Below are 24,108 nucleotides of genomic sequence, written 5' to 3' on the forward strand. Positions count from 1 at the left end.
AATTTCTTTTTAAAGAATAACGTACACAATTACAATTGTCAGTTTTTCTTACCCTTGTATTACTTCATTATATACTTCAGGATTTAAACTTTGTATATCTCTGAAAGTCCCTATACTTAGTAAAAGAGTCAGGCATGTGGTTCAGGATAATTAGGAAACAGTAAATTTGGGAGTGGTGAGATTTGACAAATATCAATGTCTGAAATACGTTTCTCCACTGCCTTTTGTTGAAAAATGTTACAAACTTAAAATGCTGCTTGTATGGTCTGCATTAAATGCACTCTGACGTTTTCTGCTCTGGGCAGAGAGAAGTAAATAATAAACAGTAATTAAGGCCTTTTTCCCCTTAGAACTCAATCTCTAAATAAAGTTGGCCAGCAGCTTTAAGGCAGCTGGGCCTTCCCCAGGCAAGACCAGTATTATGTAACCATCTTCAATGCTTTTTTCAAATTCTAGGAGAACAGTTATTCCTGGAGCCAGAACTTGTTATTCCCCACCGTCAACACCGACTTTTTATGAGCCCCACTCTTGGTGGGAGTTTTTTGTCATCACGATCTCCAGCTGTTACAGATGCTTCATTTAAGGTGAAGAGTCATGTTTACAGCCTGGAAGGACAGGACTTCCAGTATAAACAGATGTTTGGCACAGAAGTCAGGAATTTGGTAAGCAACAAGCTCCTTGTCACCTGCCTTTCTACTTTGACAGATGTTTTCTCAGTGTGGAGCATCCATGTCAGGAGAAGTTAAGAGTGGAACACTTCACACCCTGCATTACTGTATAATTTAGTTTGCTGACAGTGACTTCTGGACCCTGAGGGGTCTCAGTCCAGCACAGCTGTAAAAATCTGCTTCTCTTTGATAAATAAGTTAATGTAACAGCTTGCTGCCTTGGAGCAGTATATGGTATATCCTCTCAAACATGCTTACTGGGATCTTCTGATTGATCAGTACCTACCAGCAAGTCAAAGCAGCAGAAATAAAAAAAAAAAGCATCAAAAGAACCCAAGCAGCACTGAGGTTTCTTAAATGCTTCAACAGAACTGCTTATGCCCTATTGGAAATCCAACTAACAGTCAGTCAGCACAAATCCATATGCACTAAAGGGAGTGAGTTTGCTGGGATTGCTCTCACTTTCAGCTATCAAGGCACAGTTTTATCCATTTATTGATGCTTAGTGATCCTTTATCTTTGTCCCACACCATTTTGTTTTGTTTTTTGTTTTAGGTGTTAAAACTGGCTCAGTTAATTTGTCAGGCACAGCAGACAGCAAAGTCCATATCAGACCATTCTGCAGAGACAATGGCCAGCCCGTCCTTCTTCTCGTGGTTTAGATTCACACCATCTGACATGAATGGTTCCTACACAGGCAATGACCTTGATGAAATTGGGCAGGACAGCATCAAAAAAACAGATGAATATTTAGAGAAGGCACTGGAATATTTGTGCCAGATCTTTAAGGTACGTAACATCTTTCTAAGAACTTGTGCAGCGAGAACAAGAGTCGGGATTCGTCAAATGTACATCTGTGTCTCTTGTACTTTGTGGGGTCACAGAGTTATCCAAAGACCTTGCTTTTAAATTTTAACATCTTCTCGACTTTACCTGACTGCTTCAAAACCCATTTTCAATATAGATGGAATTAGGTGTTCTGAATTTCTAAGTATCAAACCTACAACTGCAGCTATGGACAAACTGTTAAAAATAACAGATTAATTTCTCTGCAGCCACACTCCCTTACACAGAATTGCCCTAGGAGACAGCTCTTTGATACTCTTTGAGAGCTAAGGGAGATACAAACCAGAGCACTTCTCTAGAACTGGACAAGCACAGACAAATCTGGAAAAGTTCTTCTCATTTTAATGTCTAACTGAGGTGCTATTAAGCAGTTTTTGGTATCTGAGCTGGCTATCAAAAGACTTCCAATGCTAATGAGTTTGTTAAGTGAGGAGTAAATTAACTAGGGGGTAGATCAAACACCTGCTTTAAAACTGTGTTATTCTTGTGTAGCTGAGTGAAGCCCAGCTGACTCAGATGATGATGAAGTGTGGGACAGCTCAAGATGAGAATGGAAAAAAACAGCTTCCAGACTGCATTGCAAGTGAGAACGGCCTCATTCTTACACCCCTGGGCAGGTACCAGGTGAGAGAGAAACGATTCCATATCACTCCCTAGGTTGTTCTTGAAAAATCAAGTTGTCCTATGATGAAGAGAAGTGCAACTTGCTTGGGGCTAAGAGAGGTGCCAGTAAAAAGGTGTTTCAGATGGGAGCTACAAGATGAGGTGTTTATTTTCCCATTTCTAGATCATAAATGGCTTACGTAGGTTTGAGGTGCAGTATCAAGGGGATACTGAGCTTCAGCCCATCCGCAGCTATGAAAATGCCGCTCTTGTCCGCCTCCTGTTCCGCTTCTCCTCAGTGCTCAACGAAAGGGTAAGTACAGCACTGCCTCCTCCTGTGTTCTCCACTGCACATTTCTGTTCTTTACTGCACCTGCACATGCATGACACTTCATTTGCTCTTACTCCATCTTCTTTATTGTGGTCTAGATGGGTATTTCCTAGTAGTAAGAGGCTTGCTTCTGTACCTCTAATTCTGCTTTTCCTACACAAAACATTGTAAACGTGATTTATTAAGGGGCTCATGGTTGATGAACAGTGGAGTAACATTCAGAATGAACACTTCTAAAACAGGAAAAGCAAATTATTTTCTTAGGTATGAGGAACACAAGGCAAGTCTGCACTAAGACAGTTCTGCTGTTTAAAAGTGCAGTTTGAGCCCCCATTTCTTATAATCCTCATTCTATAAATGAAGAAAATAAAGTAAGTTACTTCATGACGGTATTTGCAGGAGGACACTAACTTCTAAATGCTTCTTACCTCAGTTTGCTGATCAGATGGAAGTGCTTTGCTCCAGGGAAGATTTTGTTGGCAGACTTTGTCGCTACCATCTTACCAACCCCCAGCTTGTACAGAAAATCAGGTACAGCCCTGTGGTGAGGGACAGAACGAGCCAGAACTGGGGACCCAGGATCAGTCTGAGGTTTCTGGCCAGCTACAGGACTCTGATTTCTCTGCTGATGATCTACTTCTTTGCATCCTGGTTTTACATTGGGCCAGTTGGCTGCACATTCATTATCCTAATTGGATATTTTCTTTATGCTGTAATAATGACTTTTTTCTTTGAAGGATGGAAACCACGTGAACACTAGCTCCCTCTTCTGGCTTGTAAAAATAAATGTTTTAAGGATGAGCCTGGGATTCCATGACTAAAATGTTTTAATTTTATCAGACCTTCCTAAAGTATTTTTTAATACTAAAGTTAATGGAGTTTTATAAACAATGATGTGGCCTTGTAGAGATAATCAGTGTAAATTTTATTTTTATAAAAGTGTTCCTGTAGACTCTAGTGCATACGTTGTTTGGTTTTTTTTTTTGAGGGGGAAGAATGAGCCATGACTATTTATAAAACTGAAGCCATGCCACACGTAGATCCTATCACTAACCTCTTGACCAGGTTTTCCAGTTCACTCAGGACAGTAAGGACAGTGGTGCATGAGATACAGAGCCATTTATGATTTCATCCCCTAACCTTCAAAGCCTGTAAGTTTTCACTTACCGTAGAACACAGTAACCCTCATCCAGTGACACTGGTATCTAACAGGGCAAGAGCAGTACAATGTTAGCATCCAACACAGGAATAATAATAAATTTATTACAGTAGAAACAAGCATTAGCTCATGTACAAAATACTGATAGCATTCTGCTGCCTCAGTCAGTGCTTACTAAGTACCCACATTTAAAAACATCCTAAAACTGATGACACCACATGGATTTACAGAGGTCATAGCAATTTCTTGACACTACTGTAAGAGAGCCCAGCTACTCTTTAAGGTTTGCTGCACAGTACGGAGAGAGAGGGGGCAGGATATAATTGGAACATCTGATATTTGAAATTCTCCTGCACCAGGAACTTAAGAGGGAACAACTTAGACACAGGGAAATATGAAAAATGTATTAAATTCGAGTTACTTGTGGTAAATGTTTTAATGAAAAGTGCCCAACAATAAGGCAGCTGATGACTGACTTGAATGCCCATCATTGTTCAAGGCACAATATATTAGTTGCCAGTTCTACTCCAGAATGTTGTTTTTTGCCTTTTCTGTTTAAACAAACCGATGTAGTATAGAAACATTTTCAGTGCACTGCATTAACTCCCAATGGAAGCCAGATGCCTCAGAAAGACTCTGAAAAGAAGAAAAATAGCTATGAGCCTGCTGGATTGATTTGTGTCACTTGGCCTTTATACTGTTGATCCCTCCCCCAGCTTTACATACACATTTACTGAATTTACAGAGCAAGTCAGTGTGCACATTAGTATCTCTTCTTTCTCATCAGCCTTACTCTTTTGGAGTGGTCCATGCTAACCAAAAACCGTTTATACAAAGTAGCATTTAAAATAAGCTATAAAATACCTTTTTTGCTCTGTTTAGTTCCACATTCCCACCCCCAAGTATAATTATATAATTATCCAGAGTTACCTCACATATTTGAGGGATGTCTAAAAGGATGTAATTTATCCCATCTCTGGGCAAAGCTAATAATCAAAAAGATTTCCTACACCCACTGGGAAGTTTGCAAGCACATTCTAGTTGCAGCTCATTTATTTCTGGGGCAGTATCAGGTCACAAAACATACAGTGTGAAAGAAATACTGGCACTGAGCAAATGTTGAAGCAAATTAGGACATTTTTTCCCTACCCCTCTTATACCAGACTCCCTGATGGAAGTCCACATATAATTTCTTCTCTAAGAAGACAATAAAAACTCATCCTAAATACAGTCTTGAGAACCATATATACACATTTTGTATATTTGAAAAGACTGGCAAAAGTCCACAGAGGCAGAAGAGAGAAAGCACGAAAGCTAAGTCTAACATCAGGTTCTCTACTGAACCTGATAACCTAGAAACAAAACAACATAAGGCTTCTTTCTTCTGAAGTAACCTCCCCACACTGTGGTTTTCCAGTGCCATGTGGAAGAGGGCAGCTGTTGAGACCTTTCTTGCTTCATGATTTAGGAGGTTAGCTGTTACGCAGTAGAGAGACAGGCCTGACGAATGCTTTGTGCCCAGGTGTTCAAGAGTGCTGTGACTGAATGCTTGTCTGGGAGCTGCAATAGTTTTGAAGTCATGTATCGATACACTGACTGCAAAAACGGATTGGCTGCTGGAAAAAAAAAGATAACACATAAAGGAAGTTGTCATAAAAATCATATTAAAAACATTAAAGTAAAAGAGCAACATTAGGTGTTCACAATTCCCCGCTACTGCCACATACACATGCCCAACAAATGTCATGGCAGCATCTTCATACCATACTGTCTGGGGTTCTTTATCCACAGAGGGCTCTGATCTGGATAGTCGGCTGGAACACTGAGCTGGAGTGGTGGGACATTTGGGAGATTCTTGTCATCTAGAAGGCAAACACACTTCCATCAGAACAGAGCATTTCTTGCCAGACAGTAGGCTTTTTGTGCATAATTGAGCTTGGTTTCTAGCCTCTGAATCCCAAGGAAGAACCAAACGGCACATTTCCCCCTTTCTTCCTACCTAGCTTGCATATGAGATGAACTGTGCCATTATTACTGCAGTGTGAAGGATCCAGGTTCACCAGGAATTTAGGATTTAATCTTGCAACTTCTCCTTGTAAGACATTTGGTATGGTCTGTCTTTCATCCTCTTCGTATTTCCGTTTTCGAGGGGAAGCAATTGGGGCCCTGTGTAAAACACAGTCCACAAAGGGACCAGGTGAAAATGTGCCAACACTGTACTTGTTAAATATTTCACATGTGAAAAAAGAAAAGCTATGTCATCCCCATCCATAAACCCATCTGTTCTTTTAATAGTTTCTACAAAATCATTTTTCCTCAAATAATGAGCACTGAAGACAGGCAGCAGGCCTGTGGTACGTACGTGATGGGCTGCCCGTGAATCGCCGTCATCGCCGGCATGAATGTCCGGTACAGGGAATGGTTGAAGACTGGTGAGCGAATGTTGGCCAGAACAGCATCCAAAAGTGGCTGACACAAGTACTGCTGTTTGGTAGGGGGCACTGGGGGAGGTGGTGGAGTAGGCTGAAACACAACAGAAGCCCCTTTTCTTTTAATCATCACCAAAGATAGAAATACCTACTATTAATTCTGGAAAATTTTACAGCAGTAAACTTCCAATGCATGGAATGCGAATGATTCTCAAAACTGTATATAGTAACATTAAGGGAGGAAGTAAAGCAAAAAAACCCCATATGCAGTTTTGGTTTAGGAAGGCTGTCCTGAAATCAGCCACAGTCCCTAGAAAAAACTATTCAAGTCCTGGCACAAAGCACTAGAAACTGCAAGTTCAGTTGAAAGATACATACAGGTGACTTACATGAAGCAAATGCTTGCCCATTTTTTCCTGTTTTCTTATTTTGTCCAACCTTACTTGAAGGTTTAACAGCATGAGTAATAAAAACTGCAAAAATAATCCTGCCAAATCTTAAAGACTTTTTGGAATGAATTGCTTATCTTCGCTGGCACAAAGCATTACATACCACAGCCATATCATTTTTCAGCTTCTCCAGAGCAATTTCACATTTCTGCAGCGTCTTCAGGGGGCACCTGCAGAAGAAGAGAAATTGCATCCACATCACCCACAAAATGGGCACCTCAGCTGAAGTGTTTCTGCTATCTGAGCCCCACAGACAGCCTCAACGGCAACAGGGCTGGGTGCTAAACAACAGAGTTCTGGAACAGTTGGGAAAACTGACGGAAAACGTTACCGCTTTGAAGGGTCAGTCAGGATATCCAAGAGACTCTTCATTTTACTCAGGTCCTTCTTCCTGTCTGAAATAGTACGAGAAACACAAACACTGACTACAAGAATAGCTTCCATTCTTGCAGACAGAAATAAAACATACTGTCAAAAAATGAAAACATGAGGCAATACTAAAGAAAGTTGTGAGGATTAAAGACCTGTCATCTAATCCTAAGTATATCCAAAGCATAAACTCTACATGTTTCAAAATCATCAGAAGTAAAAGAAAAACTGATGAGAATTTAAAGATAAGGATTTTGCCCACTCTTCACACTAAAATCTTTAGTTAGAAGCAAGAAAGCACAGCTCACTTTCTCTCACATTTTTAATCCCTGAAAAAGAAGTCACCATAAAAGACAAAGTACTGCTTCTTTCAGCAGATAAGAGAGCTTACACAGAGAAATGCATGGCCAAATATAGGAAACCTCACCTTCATTTTTATCTATTTTATTGATCATCCTCCGGAGTGGCTCAATGTATTTTGATAGCTGCTTGAGTTTTTCCAGATACTGCTGCTCCTCTGACTGACCAGAACTGGCTGGACTCATGACAGAATTTGGATTTCCTAGCAAAAAGGAAGACTTCATGTCACAGGGTGAAAAAAGATACTGCAGAACATTATTCTCGCATTTCAGAATCTTGATCTCAAAGTGTAGCTCATGTCAAATATCCAAAACCACAACTGGATGCCCTCCATAGTTTTAAGTGCTTGCCCAAGCCTCTAGTGTTGTGTAGAAATAACATATTCCATGGGCAGAACAGCAATTCCCACTTAATCCGTACTTTTCTGAAAAGTTCCCAAGTTCCATAAACCCATTTTCTAGGTCTTTATCTTGCCTTCACTCTGATGCTTTAAACACTAAATAAATACAATAAATACACTGCAGTTTTTGTTAAGTGGGTCCTTTCCTAACTGCAAAGCATACAACACTGGCATGAAAAGGAGCCAGTATGTCACCTCCATTCACAGTATCACAAACTGCTTATTGTGTCTGGGAGGGAAGTGCAAAGTGCCAGAGGACACCTGGGAAGGTGTTCTGGAGCAAAGCAGCCTGCTCCTGCAATTAAGTGGTTATGTCCTTTACAACTGCACAGTGTCGCTAAGGGTTCCTTCCTGTTGGAACTAAGGAATGCCTCTATAAACTTGCTCCATTAAATTAAGTATCATTCTTTTTTCAAAATATGGGGGAAGTTAGAAAAACCCATTACATGGTTCAGTGATGAGAAAAGAGGTTTCAATTGACTTTGATTTGGGAATCCAAGCTGTTGTGTTATGTGGTGTATGTGACATGTTCACTACTTGCAATGCCAGCTGCTACATAGAACTCCTGGAAGTTTACACTGTGCCAAAAATAACGGGTTTCCCAGGAACTATTACAGTTACCAAAACACAGCCCAACTCATGGTCTGCAGTATAGCTCTCAGATCATTTACCTGGAGTGTTTAAAGGACCTGGGGATGGGACACTGAAGTTCTGAGGTGTTCGTGCAGCTGCTGGGCTTTGCGATGGTTGTGGAGATGGACTGGGGAGAAAGCTGCTGGGTGATGGAGCAGGGCCAGAACTGAAAAATAAGCATAAAATCAAACCTGAATCTGACAAGGAGGGATCATCAGCCTATAAGCAGATATGATTTTAGTAGGCATTGTTATGACACTGTAGTTCTGCCTTGGTGAGGATTTCATACACAGATTCTTTATGCAAAATGGGGGGTTTCAGAGTGTATTCAGCAGTCTCCCCTGTGCTCCCAGTGCAGTTGTTATTAAAATTCATTCACTTCACTGGAAACTGATTAAGAGATATTAAATGTTTTTGAAAACCTCACACTTATGGCATTAACAGAAGTCCTCAAAAGCTGCAGTGTGGCTCACCTGACGTTTGAGTTCGGCTGAGAAGTTGGCTGGCCTGGCTGAGGAGATGGCTGCGGCTGTGGTGGTGGAGGCATTGACTGGGGTGTTTGAGCTTGCTGGACAGGAGATGGGGATGACATCATGGTAATATTGTTCTGGCTGACCTGGAATGTAGGAAAAGATACTATCAGTAACAACAAAAGGGAGTAGAGGATGGGAACCTAACTAAAAGGCTTTACCTGTGGAGAGAAGTGTATCCCCAGGCCTACAAGAAATGAAAGCATTAGTTTCCTTTCTCCTCCATAAGGACACTCCCACCTGTATCATTCTTGAAGCTCTCAGGGCAGTAAATCTTACCAACTTCAGTAGAAATAACCATTAAAACTGCACATAGCTTGAATTAACTGTATAATAATTATTTTGCACTGCCCAAACCATCATGTTGCAATTAAAATGTTGGAAGTGCCATGTGAAAAACCTGGACTTTATTAGAACTAAAGAAGAGCAGGAAGAAAAGACCGTTCCCACTTAATTAAGAGTCAAAAAACCCTCCTTATTAAACATTTTAATTACAGTCTTCAACGGTCTGTCAGACTTGACTGTAGCTTCTCAACTGGTTTTCTTTAGGAAGAAGGAAGAAAAAAATTAGGTAAGCCAAATCACCAACATCTTGTTTAAATATTGAGTTCTGAAAATCCGGGTGGAGATAGAAACTCCAAACGGAATGGCTGGGTGGAAAAAAAAATGAAGTAGCTTTCTGACCTTTGGAGAATGATGAAGTGTGCCTGAAGGACAAAAAGTCAGGTAAGAGCATTTCCAGCACCAAACCAGGGGTAACAACTAAGTTTATTCTGTACATTCTACAGTGCCAGAGCTAGATGATACTCAGATTTGAGCAACTTCTCACATTTGTTTTAACACACATTTTTCCCCTTAATCACTTAAAACCAAACAAAAAAACCTGTGCAATGGCAGAGGCATGGTATAGTAATGCAGATATTAAGTGATCATGTTTAAGGCACATGCAGAGATCTTATGACTTGAGGCTGTAAATAAGCACATACAAAGATAAATGGAATTAGCCTGCAGAGGCAATATATTGTGGCTCATTAACCCATGTGTCCAATCTGTAAGTCATTGATTACCATCTTTGAATTAACAACTCTTCCCTCAGTCTAAACCATTTTTAAGCGAAAGTTCCAGTAAGTCCACGAGTCCCAGACACTTTACAGGCACTGCAAATTGGTGTTGCCCTTCACTCTTTTGTTAAATATCCATCTAAATAATCCAACTGTATCCAGAGGACATGATATTTAACACACTGGAGTATTTTTAGCACATTGTCTTCTTTCGCATGGACACATTGACTACAACAGGAAATGCTTTGCTTGGTACATCACATTGCAGCTATGCAAAAGGTCATAGTCCCCCCCCCAAAAAGGGCACAAACAATCTCCAGCTCAGTGCAAAACTGCTAAGCTTGGAGATACTAGTTTATCATCCATTACAGAATAGTTTAAAATCAAATGCAGCCTGACATACTATGATGGTTTTTTTCTATCTTCAATAACCCCAGTACCTTTGCAATCTCTCCCACAAAGGTAATACCTAGATCAAGTGAGGCTGAAATGATGTTATAAATCAGCTACAATATCTTCCTTTTCTCCATAGTCAACAACTACTGAGCCTGTGCTTACTGTTTTCCAAAGGAGGTGGATTCTTTAACAGCGTGTCTCTCCTCAACAGCTGGAAAAGCATTTCTGAGATTGAAAAGCACAGTTTGCCTCTGACACCAGGCAGCTCACCATGTTTGGAAGGAACCTGGGATGGACACTGCAAAAAGCATTCCCTGATTTTTCACAAGTCTATTTAATGTGCTATTAGGCAGCGAGTGATTTAGAACTTACCCATATGGATACTCCACCCATTTTTCATCAAGTCAGAGTAAGACCGCTTGGAGTGGTTAATCATGTCCTGAGCATCAGGCCCCTGTTAAGTGTCTCACGTTGGTCACACACAATTATGTCTGAACACTTACATGGAGGGAGGGAAGGAGGGAAGGAGGGAAGGAGGGAAGGAGATTTCATTACGTTTTTTTGCCAGATTTAGGTTTCTGTGTGTAATTCGGCACCAAGGACATTATTTACATTAATTTACAAATGCTGCAGAAAAGCGAAAAGGACATGCAGCATTTGCTGTGTACATAAGCACTGGATGAATTGAATTTTTTTGCACTACCCCTCCTCATTCAAATACATGCACAGGCAAACAGATTTCCTTCTTGCAACAGGTTTGCTCTCTGCCAGCTTCATTTCAGAACAGCAAAGGCCAATGTCTGATAGTAGGCAAAATTGTGACATTATCAAAAACATTCATAAGTGGGCAGTTCTGAACTTACTGCCTTAGTTTTCTTTGACAGCAGTTCATTTGCTACATTATTTCAGTTGTTCTATAGAACAGATTTAAAGATGAATTCAGGTTTAGGTTCCTACACTGTTTGCAGGACACAGATTAAAGATTGTAACAATGTCATGAAATTTCAACTTCTAGGGAATGCTCTTTGCAGCTGACTCTGAGTAAAAAGAAGGCTTAAAAAACCCCAACCAACCAACCAAACATACCACAAAAATTGCTATGAACCCAAAAGACAGAAAAACCCCTCCTCTCCAGAGCTTTAACTCCATTGAACTCATTCAACTCCAGAGTTAAGCCATGGTTACTGATCATTTGTATACCTTGCATCTTCAACAGATACAAAGAAATGCAACTACATATTTTTTCACTGAGGGATATGAATTTCTGCACATAAAAACATGTCCATGGACAGCTACTACAGCCCACTGAGTATGAATTTGCTCTGTGACTCTACAGTGACCTGATCATGACACCATACTCTAATTTTCTGAAGTCTTGCCCAAAAGATATTTAGGCTTGCATGATAAAAGTTTGTATTTACATCCACTAAATCAAAGCTACTCTTAGTGTTCAGAGCACACTGTCCTGGAAGATAAACCCAGCTATGAGTTCTATCTCCAGTTTGCTGAGTCTCAGGCACAGAACAGCAGTCAGGAGATAAGGCTGGTAAGGGCTCTCAGTTCTAACTCTCTTTCAAATCAAAACACCAGGTGATTGTGGAATACAATGTCGTATCAGCAATTTGTTTTGTTTGAAAAGACTATAATAAGCAAAAAACCCCAACCAAACAAATAAACTCACTGGAGAATCAAATGAGTCTTGTGACAAAAAAAGGACAGACTGTTTTGTCATATGGGGTAAAAACAAATAGCCACAAGGTATTGATATCACATCTGGTCCTTCTGTTGAAAAGCATTCTTCAGTGCAATACCAAGATTCTTTCCTAAAGAGAAAATACACCCTGAACTACCTATCACCACATCTTAATGGATTTTGATACTATAGTCAAGGAGAGGACATGCTCTTAAATGAGTGATTAATAACCGCATATATGCTACAGCCCTTCACTCCTATTGTGACCAGCTGCAAGGACTCTGATGACAAGCAAGTTATGTACAACAGACAACATTAGTTAAGCATTTTACAAGATTAAGAGGTGTAAAAGACAACATTTCTAATTTCTAATCTACCTAGAACCTGAACAAAATATTTTGGCAGACAGTACTAGAGATTCATGCTGATCCAGAGCTGTCAAGTACATGGCAGGTCAGACAGCCTTTCAAAACATGTTTCCGGCCACCAGTAAACCATGACTCACTCACCCATCCTAGCACCTGCTCAGGAGACATTTTCACACCAATCATCGTTCATGAAAAATTTCTCTTCTTCTTCTGCTTTGACCAGTTGTTCAGGCTTCTACATCACTTTCATAATCCTTGACGTGACACTGAAAACACTTCTGATGACCAGTTCACTTGGTGTCAGAAATCAAAGCTCCTCAGTAACAATGACAGTGCTAAAAGACCACCCTATGGCACTGAATGCTTGAGTCTTGAGAAGTCATGCTGTGAGTCAAATATTAAATATAAGCAAAATTAATATTTAAGTCTCCATGGGAAAGCCTCAAATATTGTGGATATTTCAAATGGGAGATGATTATCTCAGTATATATACTACAGTGCTACAGTAGGGCTACAGTGACCAAAGCACGAATTCCCCTCTGACTCCACAGCTATGCCTGAGGTTTATGACAGTTAACATATACACACTGTCCTGGATTGAAATGACCATCCATCTTCAACCAGAAGTGACAACAGATGTGTTTGCCTAGGACTGCAGAATCCTTCTGGTCATTGTCACTACCTTTGCAAACTCCTGAGAAGAAATGAAGTGCTCTGACCTCATGCATTTTCCAGCCACAGCTGGATAGGAGCTGCCTTCCTGCCTACACTGGTTCTTCTCTGATGCAGGTGCAAGTGGAATCCTTCTGGCAGTTCCTCCTACACAACCATGAAAGAAAAGAACAGCTCAAATTTTTCTGTGTCCCTGATATCATGCCAAGAAGCTGCTCAAACTGAAACAAGCCAGGTTTACTAATAAGGCAAGAAGCACCTGTACAGAGCATGAACATAAGCCAAGCAAGGCCCTGGACACAACGCAGCCAGGTACACTGCAGTGCTGACTTGCAACAGTCAGAAATGCACACTCATGGAGCATGGACCTTTAATTTGAGACTTGAATCAATTCTGAACATGGAGAAGTTTTAAATGTTAAAATAAAGATCTATGCCACTTAAAAAATGCTTTATTTGATAACCCAAGTTCTCAGAAAACCTGTTACTTAAAATGAAAAATGATCCATAAAAAACCACAACCTAAACAGACCAACACCCTGAGTAACACCAGCAAGTTCACTGTTAGATGCAATCGTGAATGTCCCCTTGCTTGAAAGGCAGTGCTACAGACCCAGGCAGTGAAGCTTTGCACAATTCCTGACACAATGTGCTTTGTCCCAGTAAATACCTGTGGCATTTGCTGTCCGCCCAAGGGGATGGAGCTTGGTGGTGTAGCAGACACAGCGGTGGTAGGCGGGAACCGTGGTCTGATTTGCATCCCACCTCGGGCCATAGGTGCGGTGATCATCTTTGAGGACAGAGGGACAACAGACAAAAGTAATCGCAAAACAAGAAATGCAGTGCACTGGCAGGATGAGAAGCACATGCAACCTCCGGGAACAGGGGAGGGGGGAGCGTGAAGGGAAGGTTAGTGAGCTTTTCTCTAAAGGTTAACCTAACGTGCTGGCTTGGAAATCAAACTCCTTTTTGTACTCCTATCTGTTTTCAGAGAGCACCTAATGAGTTCCTGGTATCTTGAGAGAGCCGATATGCAGACTCAGATCCGTGGGCCAAGGGTTGAGTATCCCGTCATTTCCACGAGCGGCCTTTCCTAAATTTTTCCTGACATCTTGAAGTTCTAAAATTCTTGGAAGTAAGTACTCTAAGATTGCTGTCAAGAATGCTCCATATAAGAAGCTCTATAATGCCATAGGTTTCTGATGTGCTTTCCCCCACTGTGGACTCCAAGGATTTAGCAGTATTTGCAAATGCCCCCTCCATTACAAGACATTTTGTCAGACAGTTCAACAGCAACTGTCAGTACAATGCTCCACAGTGAGCAAATCTCACACCAGCCTAACCTATGCCAGTATAACAATGCCAAAGACAACAAAAAGGACCTCCAGGTTTGAAAAATCTATTTCCTTCCTGTTACAACCCACAGAATAAGTCAAATATACCTTTTAAATTTCCATAATGTTGACAAATACCTATTCCTCTACTACTATTTTAAAGTAGTATTAGGACTATGCTGCTCTGCAGTGTCTAAAAGTACCTTTCAGAACCATCAGCCTGCATAAGCCACATATATATATGTATAGCCCTCTGTTACTTAAAATTTGATATTACACCACATACTGAGAATTTACAACAAAATCAGCATATTTTTGAGGTAGTATTCAGGTAGCTTTGGCAGATTCACTTATCAGTCAAAGAGCTTCTGTTTGGTACTTCAAAGATCTACACTAAGTTCTCTGGGCTACCTGTTTTTCCTAGCTTACATGTTACCAAGGAGCCTACACAATCCTAACTAACCTAAGAGATAATGTAGTCTCCTTCCTGTAAATGGTATGAGGCACTCCTGCTTGGTGTTTATGTAAATGGACTGAAGCAGCCAGCAACATGTCTCTAGAGAGTCAAAGAATGCATGTGCTTACAATTGTTAAAAATAAATAAAATTAAATACAACATAGCAAGACTGAAAAAGGAAAGCAATAACTGATAAAGAAAATAGTGTCAAATTCAGCACAGCTGTTAGTTCACAACATCAGAGCAACGCAGTCCCTTTCCATCCAGGCAAAGAGGGATGGTCAGAGACAGGATTTCAAAAGGGAAACAAATGAGAGCACTTCAGACATCACACACACATGCACACGTGCACACACAGCATGCAACAGCCGCCACGAGCAAACACAACAACCCAGCACTGCCACAAAGCACAGGTGAATGCTACGAAGTGCAGTGAAGAGCTACAGTATCAATATGAGAGCTGGTGAAGCAACATAACCCTAACAAAACCAAAACAAAGGGGGAAATTGCTAGGGGGTGGAAGAAAAAATATCCTTTCAGGCACAATCACCCCATCTTAGACCCTCGTGAATGCACACAGATCTCTGGAGCGTGTGGAATCCCAGGCATGTTATGGTGACCCACATGTCCCATCTTGGCCATGTTTCTGAAGCCACACCACCAAAGTGTGAAGATTTAGATTACTTCCACTGAGGCAAAGGAAATTAGAAGAATATTCACAGGTTAAGTGTCTGGCAAACCACTGAAACCAGCATGACAAACTCCAATTCAAAGGCTCCCAACTGTCTGTAGTACTGTGGTTGGTCAAACAAGTGCACAAGCATACAATTTTGGGTTAGGTTTTTTTTGTATTTTTTGAAATGTGTGCTTTGGAAAGGAAATACATACATAAAATGACACCAATTCCACTCTCTTAACAAAAGTAATCTATTTTTTCCCAGTCTCCAGCTCATTTATATTTACAAAACCTGTGACCCTTTGACAATGGAGTCAAGAAAGGGGGTTCCAAAGCAATATATCCATAAAGGAGTTACTCTTACAAAACAAGAACACAGCCAGAAATGTTTAAGTACTTTTGAAAAAGATTTTAACTGAACACAAATCTGCCTCCACAAGTGAAATTGATTCTTATGGGGTAAAATTCCAGACCCTGTAAATTGAGATAAATCAGAGAGCAAGAAGAGGATCTCCCTCCAAAGTAAGCTCCAAACCCCATTATTTGATAAAAATGAAGTGGAATAGAACAATAAGAATCCAGAACCTGTAATTTTCTTTTATCTAACATCCAAACATTCAGCATTCCATAAATACACAGCTTCTGGTGAGCACACCTACGTACAGTGCCACTGCCACTGCACTAAAGGCAGCTCAGATTTTCAAACAGCAACAGCCACTCTGCATTCTGAGCATCTGAAGGAATTGCACCAGAACAGTGCCTTAAACTTTACTGATACTTAACTGCAGTTGATTACAGATTTTTTTCCTTGGTGCTGCAAGCATTTCGTATAGCTCCCTGGTTGCTAGGACACTACTGCTATCAGCTTCCCTGTGAGTTACAGGCTCACAAGGATGAGACACCCAAGCAGGATAACATTGACCTGTGTGGTGTCTTTATAACTTCAGAGAAGAACTTCAAAACTCACATGAATCCACATTTAAATCCGAGACTTTTATGTACAAAGGATTTACAGAAACTTTATGGGAAAGAAAAAATGCAGACATAGCAAGCAAAATTCCCAGTTTGAAAGCCCTTAAAGACTAAGTTTAAATGTAACAAGCAAAGACTGGGATAGGATTTGTTTATTAAAAAAGCTTCCTTGAACCAAATAAAGAAATCAAGGCAGAATTATAAAAAATGCTGATGCTACTGAAAAATGTACTAAATACAAAGCAAATATCTAGTCTTAAAAAGAGACTTCTTATAAATTAAAGAAAATCCTTATACACTCTCAATGCTGAAGCTGCATTGAATATTACATACAGCCACAATCTTAAAACTACTATATACAGAAAACATTTAGACAAGTACAAGAAACCCATTTAGTTACTGGACTTCATAGTAGTAAGTGAATTTTAGTAGACTCATATTGCAATGGCATCAACATAAATGGAGTAAAGCCCATATGTGGAATACTCCAAACTCCGTATGTGGTAGACAGAGAGCAATCCCCAAGTTTACTACACAGGACTGAATAAAGCTGCAATACGAAACTCGCTGTCAACCATCACCCAAAGCTTTTCAAATGTGCTATGCTGTTAAGCCACTGGCACATGAAGTCACTAAACAGGGCAAGAATCAAGTTGACTCTACATAAACACAATCCATCTGCTTCAGAGTTGAAAAGAGCACCATTAGAGTTAGTAACAAGGAAAAAAGTCAGTATCTCCTTCCAGTCCCCTAAGCTCCCACCTGGAAATTATTTAAGAAACAAGCAAGTTTTAATTCACATTTCAACTGTAGGAAGAGAATTCTGCATTGCTGCCAGTACTGTCCCAACTGTACTTACCGCTGCTCAGCTTTTACATCCTGTGTTACATTGACACAAGCCAAAGGACCAATTCAGAAACAGAACTTGGCCACACCAACAAGGACATGGGCCACATGAGAGTTACCATGCTAAAGATACCCTCCCTGATACAAGTCTGTACATTGAAGAAGCAATTGCTATCATAGTCCATATAAAAAGCTTCTTACTGAATCTATACAATTACTTGTACACTGAACGGAAAATGGTGCTTGAAAAACATGGAATGTCTGGGTATACAAAAAAAATTCTGCCATTAAACCTAGTCAGCTCATTTTATCTGTCTGCCTCTCTCTTCATCTACAAAGTAGTGATATTTGTACTTACCCATGTCTGTAAAATGCCTCAATATGAAACACTACAGAGGTAAGCCACAAAAGACTTTCATATTCTTGTGGAAAATGGGATCAGAGGTTCAGTTCAAGCCATTCCCATTTTTTTCCCCATGTCTCCTTCATACCAGACACACATCAAGAAACAACCACTGGGGCTGCAAGTGTATTGCAGGATTAAAAAAACCGTGTTAGACAACAAGCTTTCACCCAGCACTTTTTTTTTAAGTGTAACTCTGCACTTGTGACACACGCCATTTGTTCTTCACAATTCACATCCAGAACAAGAGCAATCTAGATCTACTGCCCATTTCACTCAGAAGAAGAATGAAAGATGAAAGGACTGAAAGAGGAGTGCAGAGAGATTTCATTGTCTATACTATTTTTTTTTTTATAGTCAATACATGAAGATGGAAGGTAAATCACATAAGATAGCAGGCAAAGATTCACAGTACAGAAATCAGTTTACACAACAAAGCAGTCACCTAAGAAAGTTTAATGAAAGAAGAGGTGATACACTCCAGGTACCAACAGTCAGACTTGTAGTGTGCCCACAGGAGACCGTCTTACTCATGTGCATTCCTGTGTCAGTACAGGCAACACTCGTACCTACTTGGGACAGAGAGCATGCACAGAGAGGTTGTCAATGAAATCCTGCCTCTGACTCCAGGCAAAGGAGAAACAGCATAGAAGACCATATCCCCTTTATACAGGGGATGACCGATGTCAAACCCCTCGTCGGAAACCACCAGAAACCCAACTCCATGCTCATCTCTAGCATGCACTTGCCACAGGCCTGTGACCTGTGATACCGGCCCCTGGGCCCTTACCTGCCCTGAAGCTCCCATCTGAGCAGCTTGGGCCTGAGCTGCTTGCACTGCTGCTGCCTGCTGCTGCTGCTGGACCAGCTGAGCTCTTACCTTGAGTAGGAGAACAAAAACCAAAGTAAACATACATACCTGAGTAGGGTATGACACTTCTGTTTCAACTGCATTGACTATGCTCATTAAAAAGGGTATGGAGACAAGACCAGCCTCACAAACTAAAGTTCTTGAGATTTTTTGTGAAAACAAGTTCCCATGTTTAAAACATTTAGAATAGTTTTCCCACAGACTGCACACCCAATTCAACAACTTCTTGCAACTTCTTACCTGTACTACCAGGTCTTATATACAATAATAGATACTTAACTTTCTGGCAAAAAGTTGACCAGCATTTCAAATGTTTATACATTCATTACATCTGTCAGTGTGACAATCATGACATTTAACTACTCCTAGCTTAGCTGATAGGAGCACAAAGTGGAGGTATCAACTCATCCATTTCTGATGTGTGGCTGACACTCCACTCCCCCCCAGCAAGGCCCGAAGAAAAGCAGGTCTGAGCTTCGGTTCAACCGCAACCTATGGAGCCCAGGTAAAAATGACCGTAACCCTTCAAAAAGCTGCACCACTAAGAGGACTACCAGGCAAGAGATTCAACAGAGTAAAACGACTGTCTTACCCACCTTCTCTTCAAGGCAGGAACAACCAGCATATTAAACTGTGACCAAAACCTCCCAACATGGCAGCAGAAGCAAAGCCAGCATGGTAGAGAGATAACACTGGCTGCAGTCTAGAACACTTCAAAGTACTTGCTCACGTTGTAGAAAAGCAAACAGCACTGAGATAATTTTTCTTTAACCAGAGTATGTTTCTTTCTCTTTTTTTCACTTGTCCATTCAAGAGTGAGACAAGAAATTAGTTTTAAATATTAGTTGCATGAATGGTTTTCACAGATTTCCAAAACTCCTACTCTTAGTTACAAAACTGCTCTGTACTGGCAGGCCCAGATATAAACCTTTAAACACCCTGTATTCATAACTTGCTAACTGCAGAGCTCTTAACAAGTTATGGTTTTCCTATTTCATTATTAGCAAAAGTCGGATATATTTTTTATTTCTCTAGATGATCATAACAAATCAACAATCAGCTGGTCACTAGCCCTTACCTGCATAGCTTTTAACTGCTGTGGCGTAAGGGTAACAGGCATAACCTGACCGGGAATTTGTCCTGAGATTGCCTGTGGTTGAGATACCATGGGCTGGGGTTGAGGCTGGGATTGTGGTGGAAGTTGAGACTGTTGTGCCTGAGCAACTTGTTGTTGCTGTTGTTGCTGCTGCTGCTGTTGCTGCTGTTGTATCTGTTGCATCTGCTGTTGCATGACTTGTTGAGGTGGCTGCTGCTGTATCTGTTGTTGTGGTATTTGTTGCTGCTGTTGCTGCTGCTGCTGTTGCTGCTGCTGCGCCTGCATGACCTGTGCTGCCTGCAGCTGCTGCATTTGAGCAATCCGCTGGAGCTGTTGCTGCTGCTGCTGCTGCTGCATCTGAAAAGCAGGAAAAGCCAGCATGATAAAGCTTCCAGCAATGTGACAGCAGACGTACTTTTATAGCATAAACCAAAAGTAAACAGAATCCTAATACATCAGATTGATGTTTTAAACCCAAAGGGTTTAAACCTTTTTATCCACTCATCCTTCATATATCTCAGCCCTAAATGGTGCTATAGCTTGTATTTCCACATTACAAGCTTTCCTGTAACTTTTAAAAGCAAAGGTGAAGTCCATCAGCTTCTCCTGTACAAATGGGCTCAGATACAGTTTTTCAAATGTAATCACCCCTTACCAAAAACTGTGCAAGAATATGACAGCTGAAGTTTCCTCATCTGCTTTTGTGCCTAAGGATGATGTATGTATATATACACATGCGTACATATATTATGTGCTCCGCACACATTTTTTTAAGTGGCAACCTGTTATCCACACAATGACAAAACAGCCACTTTTGCTAGAGTAATTCAAGTGCTGTTCTCTCCCACCTATTTGTGTCAGAATGAAAGACAATCCTGACATTTATAAAAAGAAAGAGACAGAGATTTTAATTCCCTATTGCTATGATGGAAGAAAGAAACAAAACATCTGTAAAACCTTTCCCCTAGCATGTAATATATTGCTGTCAATTAACTTGCCAGTCTAACCTGAAGCCCTACCCTAAAGTGGAAATGTGTTAGTAACAGGCAGAGCTGATATTTCCACACAAGCCAAGCCTCACTTGACAAGTAACCAATCACCACATTTGCCATTGTAGCTGTTTGTCATCACCTGCTGTTGGTTTTGCTGCTGCTGCATCTGCAGTTTCAGCATGTGCTGCTGCTGCTGCTGGACAGCCTGCAACTGCTGCTGTTGCTGCTGCTGCTGCTGGGCCACCGCAGCAGCCGCTGCCTGCTGCTGCTGGACCTGGAACTGCTGCTGCATGGCTGACTGCTGGGCCTGGAACTGCTGCTGCTGCTGCAGAGCCACCTGCTGCTGCTGGAATTGCTGCTGCTGTTGCTGCTGAGCTATCTGCTGAAGCTGAAGTTGGGCTACAGAGAAGATAGACTGTACTTAAAACATGATACCCAAACAATGTGAGATTAATTAATGTCCTTCATTAGCAGTATATACTTTTGCTTCCTCAAATGGATGAGGCACATTAACAGCAGAATTAATTACACTTTGTACTACCAACTTCTAATTCACTCTGCCTCCACTGAGTCAGCAACCTAGTAAAGAAAGTAAAAATGTGCAGGAGGAAATGTCCACCAAGGTCACCAGCAGGAAGCACCATACCATGGAAAACACAGGTGAGCTCTACAAAAACAGTGTTCTGAAGCTGACAGGATGAAAGAAGAATTTGCTCATACGACGGCTACACTGTTGCTCACTATACTAAGGAAGACATTTATCCAATTAGGTAGCAGTACTTAAAATCAATTCCTTCTGCAGTTCACTTGGCTGATTTAGCCAGAAGTGTGACATCTCTTCAGCACCTTTTCCTTAAGGAAAGGACTTATTACTGAAAAGCTGATCTAACAATTTCAGTGGCTGAAGCAAACTGAACACTTACTCTGCTGAGTAGCTGTAGAGACACCAGGCATGCCATGAGGGGCCATTCCTGAGGTTCCAGGAGGCTGCTGCTGCCCTGGGAGACTCATCTGCTGTGCCATTGGACCAAGGCCTGTCATCCCACTCATTGGTGCTCCTTGAGCTCGGGAAGCCATGCCCATCCCAGGCGCCCCTGCTGTGGGACCCCCAGTTAGATTCTGCAGGGCATTCATCGGATCTACAAAGAAAAGAGATACTGATATGCAGCCAGCCATGCAATCACTTTTCCAAAATCCTCTGCTCTCCATCATCCACTCTCTGATCTGGCAACTTCAGACCATGAGTAGGTCCAATACCCTGACAAACTAAGATTCGCTGCCCTGCCTGTGAGGCAAGAGGCTTCCAGCACATCTTTGCCTCTCTGTAAATAGAGATGATTTTAAGTGCTCCAGTGTCGTGAAGTTCCACACAGATTTTAAATACATTAGAGAAAAGGAACTTACTAGCCACCTCCAAATTTATACACAAGTCAAAACAAGCTGCCAACAAAACTCCTTAAAGACATGCAGTTTTGAACCTCAAAAATCAAGAGAGTCCCACTGTGGATCTTCCTCCTTAAGTCAGAGAAGCAATGCTCAGACCAGAGGATGTACTTTGCTATACAGTTCCCTTCTAACATCACTGTTCTTATGCACTGAATAAATTCAGTGCCTTTCAAGACAGATTTCATAATCTGAATTCTGGGCACACATAAAAGTGAAGTTAAAGAGAGAAAGACAATTCAAGAGGTCAAAACACAGGGTGCAGAAGCAATATTAACCAGGTACAGAACACACACCACCTCTTTCTTAAGAATACTTATAAAATAATTTCCAGCAGTCTAGACTGCATGTTAATCAATCACAGACTGCATATTCGTCCTACAGAAGGACTAAAATACAGGACCATACTATGTCCCTAGCATGCAATGTACTGAGAATTAGCACAGAGGAGGAAGCCAGGATCAGATCTAAGCTCCACCAAATGGCACAGCACATATACCCCGCAAATGCTTCTGCCTCTGATGCAACACCTGAGGAAGCCAAAGCTGGCAACAGGCAGGAACCTGGGCTGCTCAGCAGGAGATTATTTTCAACCACTCTTTTGCTTTCATGAATCTTTGTGTTGTGAGCTAACAAAAGTACAAACAGGGAAACAAACAAGTCTGCTGTGTTACATCCAAAGCACTGTCCAAGCATGTCACCTTCACCACTGAACAACTCCAAGACTATCATGCTACCCTTCCTTTACTCCAGCAGCATTTAATACCCCAGCAAGGGAATACACAGATGCTTTATTCTTAGTACACCACAGCCCTGATTTCTAAGCTGCTCTATTTAGAAATGGAGAGTATGGGGGAAGGAAAAAAACAACAACAAAAAAGGAACTCTTACCACTGACTGAGGCTTGAGATTTCTTGTTGTCTGCAAGGAAAAAAACAATTAATCATCTTCACTAGTATTGTCACATTGACCCTTTGGATATACTCTCTACAAGAAATATATTCACATTGTAATTTAAAAAATTTTTAAAAACCCACTATCTACTGTAATGCTAATAAAATACATTAACCTAAGCCAATTTTAATTGAATCAAAATGCTATACAAAAAATGGAAAGAAGGCAAAGACACAGGAAAAATTAGGAAGGAGGAAACGTAGCAAGTTTAAAGAATTTCTCAAATACTTTTCAATTCTAAATGATGTGTGAAAGAAACAGTATTTAGAAATTAGGCATGCATACTACAGGAAGATTTTTAAAGCAACCTGTTAAGAATCACATGCAGAATCACACACAGAAGCCCTAAAATTTACTTTTTTTTTTAAACTAAAAAATTACTTACGAATATCTCGGAAATGGATAATAAGTCTGGCCACAAGAGAAAGATATTCCTCCTAGAGGTGAAAAACAGGTATTTTAGCATAAGAAATGAAAACAGAATAACCATATAACATACTTTCTGGTTCTTCAGTATTCTTCCTCAACATACTGGATTTTACTTTACAATGTGTGTGGGCTTTTCAGAACAGTTCACTTCCAAGAAACAGTCTGTTTATTAACTAGGAATATTTTTACTAATACGTCATTGTGGTTGATGGTACAAGAATGCCAAGAAACCACAAAATTCACAGGAAAGAACCTCCCTGACAGCCACACTAACAGGATCCCAATATGCAAACATTATAAACCAACATTCATTTTCCACTTCTTATCCACTGTAATTCCATTTTATAAGGATAGAACCTGCTCACTTGGCACACTGAATTATTTTAGTCCTTGAATTATGTCATATTCATACTACAATAACTTTTTTTAAAGCTAAGTTCATATTACAAATACAAGTAAATTAATAACTTGGAAAACTAACATGATAGAAATGTCAGAATGAAAAGACAAATATTCTTCAAAATATTTTCTTAGTGTGCTTCTTAATGTGTAGGAAGCTGCAGAGGGCTAAGACAGCCTTCCTGCCTATGAAACAACAACTTACCAGGCAGGATGCCAACAGCAGGTGCAGATTTGTGACATCAGCATTTTAACATTTTCACCAAGACA

The 24,108-nt window shown here is 40.7% G+C and overlaps 2 protein-coding genes across 6 annotated transcripts in view; one reads left to right on the forward strand and one right to left on the reverse strand.

Moving 5' to 3' along the window:
- The window catches only part of SMPD4 (sphingomyelin phosphodiesterase 4), a 23,682-nt gene extending 15,945 nt beyond the window's left edge, over positions 1-7,737 (forward strand). For 2 of the 4 annotated variants that reach the window (XM_048322471.1, XM_048322472.1), the window contains 5 exons: positions 457-662; positions 1,224-1,457; positions 2,007-2,138; positions 2,302-2,430; positions 2,882-3,405. In XM_048322471.1, coding sequence (XP_048178428.1) covers positions 457-662; positions 1,224-1,457; positions 2,007-2,138; positions 2,302-2,430; positions 2,882-3,208 — 1,028 coding nt within the window. In that variant the 3' untranslated portion in view covers positions 3,209-3,405. Of the gene's footprint in view, positions 1-456; positions 663-1,223; positions 1,458-2,006; positions 2,139-2,301; positions 2,431-2,881; positions 3,406-5,902 lie in introns of those variants that run through there. The other 2 variants (XM_048322473.1, XM_048322474.1) reach the window with 2 other exon arrangements.
- MED15 (mediator complex subunit 15) overlaps positions 3,679-24,108 on the reverse strand; it is a 26,066-nt gene continuing 5,636 nt past the window's right edge. Inside the window, exons 3-18 of one of the 2 annotated variants that reach the window (XM_048322478.1) lie at positions 23,396-23,447; positions 22,948-22,977; positions 21,537-21,752; positions 20,753-21,012; positions 19,604-19,963; positions 18,445-18,534; positions 13,637-13,756; positions 8,721-8,863; positions 8,286-8,413; positions 7,282-7,416; positions 6,817-6,880; positions 6,589-6,655; positions 5,970-6,130; positions 5,607-5,773; positions 5,371-5,469; positions 3,679-5,223 (exon numbers count right to left, since the gene is read on the reverse strand). In XM_048322478.1, the coding sequence (XP_048178435.1) occupies positions 5,087-5,223; positions 5,371-5,469; positions 5,607-5,773; positions 5,970-6,130; positions 6,589-6,655; positions 6,817-6,880; positions 7,282-7,416; positions 8,286-8,413; positions 8,721-8,863; positions 13,637-13,756; positions 18,445-18,534; positions 19,604-19,963; positions 20,753-21,012; positions 21,537-21,752; positions 22,948-22,977; positions 23,396-23,447 (2,229 nt within the window). In that variant the 3' untranslated portion in view covers positions 3,679-5,086. Of the gene's footprint in view, positions 5,224-5,370; positions 5,470-5,606; positions 5,774-5,969; positions 6,131-6,588; positions 6,656-6,816; positions 6,881-7,281; positions 7,417-8,285; positions 8,414-8,720; positions 8,864-13,636; positions 13,757-18,444; positions 18,535-19,603; positions 19,973-20,752; positions 21,013-21,536; positions 21,753-22,947; positions 22,978-23,395; positions 23,448-24,108 lie in introns of both variants that reach the window. The other variant, XM_048322479.1, reaches the window with a different exon arrangement.

The sequence above is a fragment of the Corvus hawaiiensis genome, chromosome 18, assembly GCF_020740725.1.
Source record: "Corvus hawaiiensis isolate bCorHaw1 chromosome 18, bCorHaw1.pri.cur, whole genome shotgun sequence".
In the NCBI taxonomy this organism is placed as follows: domain Eukaryota; kingdom Metazoa; phylum Chordata; class Aves; order Passeriformes; family Corvidae; genus Corvus; species Corvus hawaiiensis.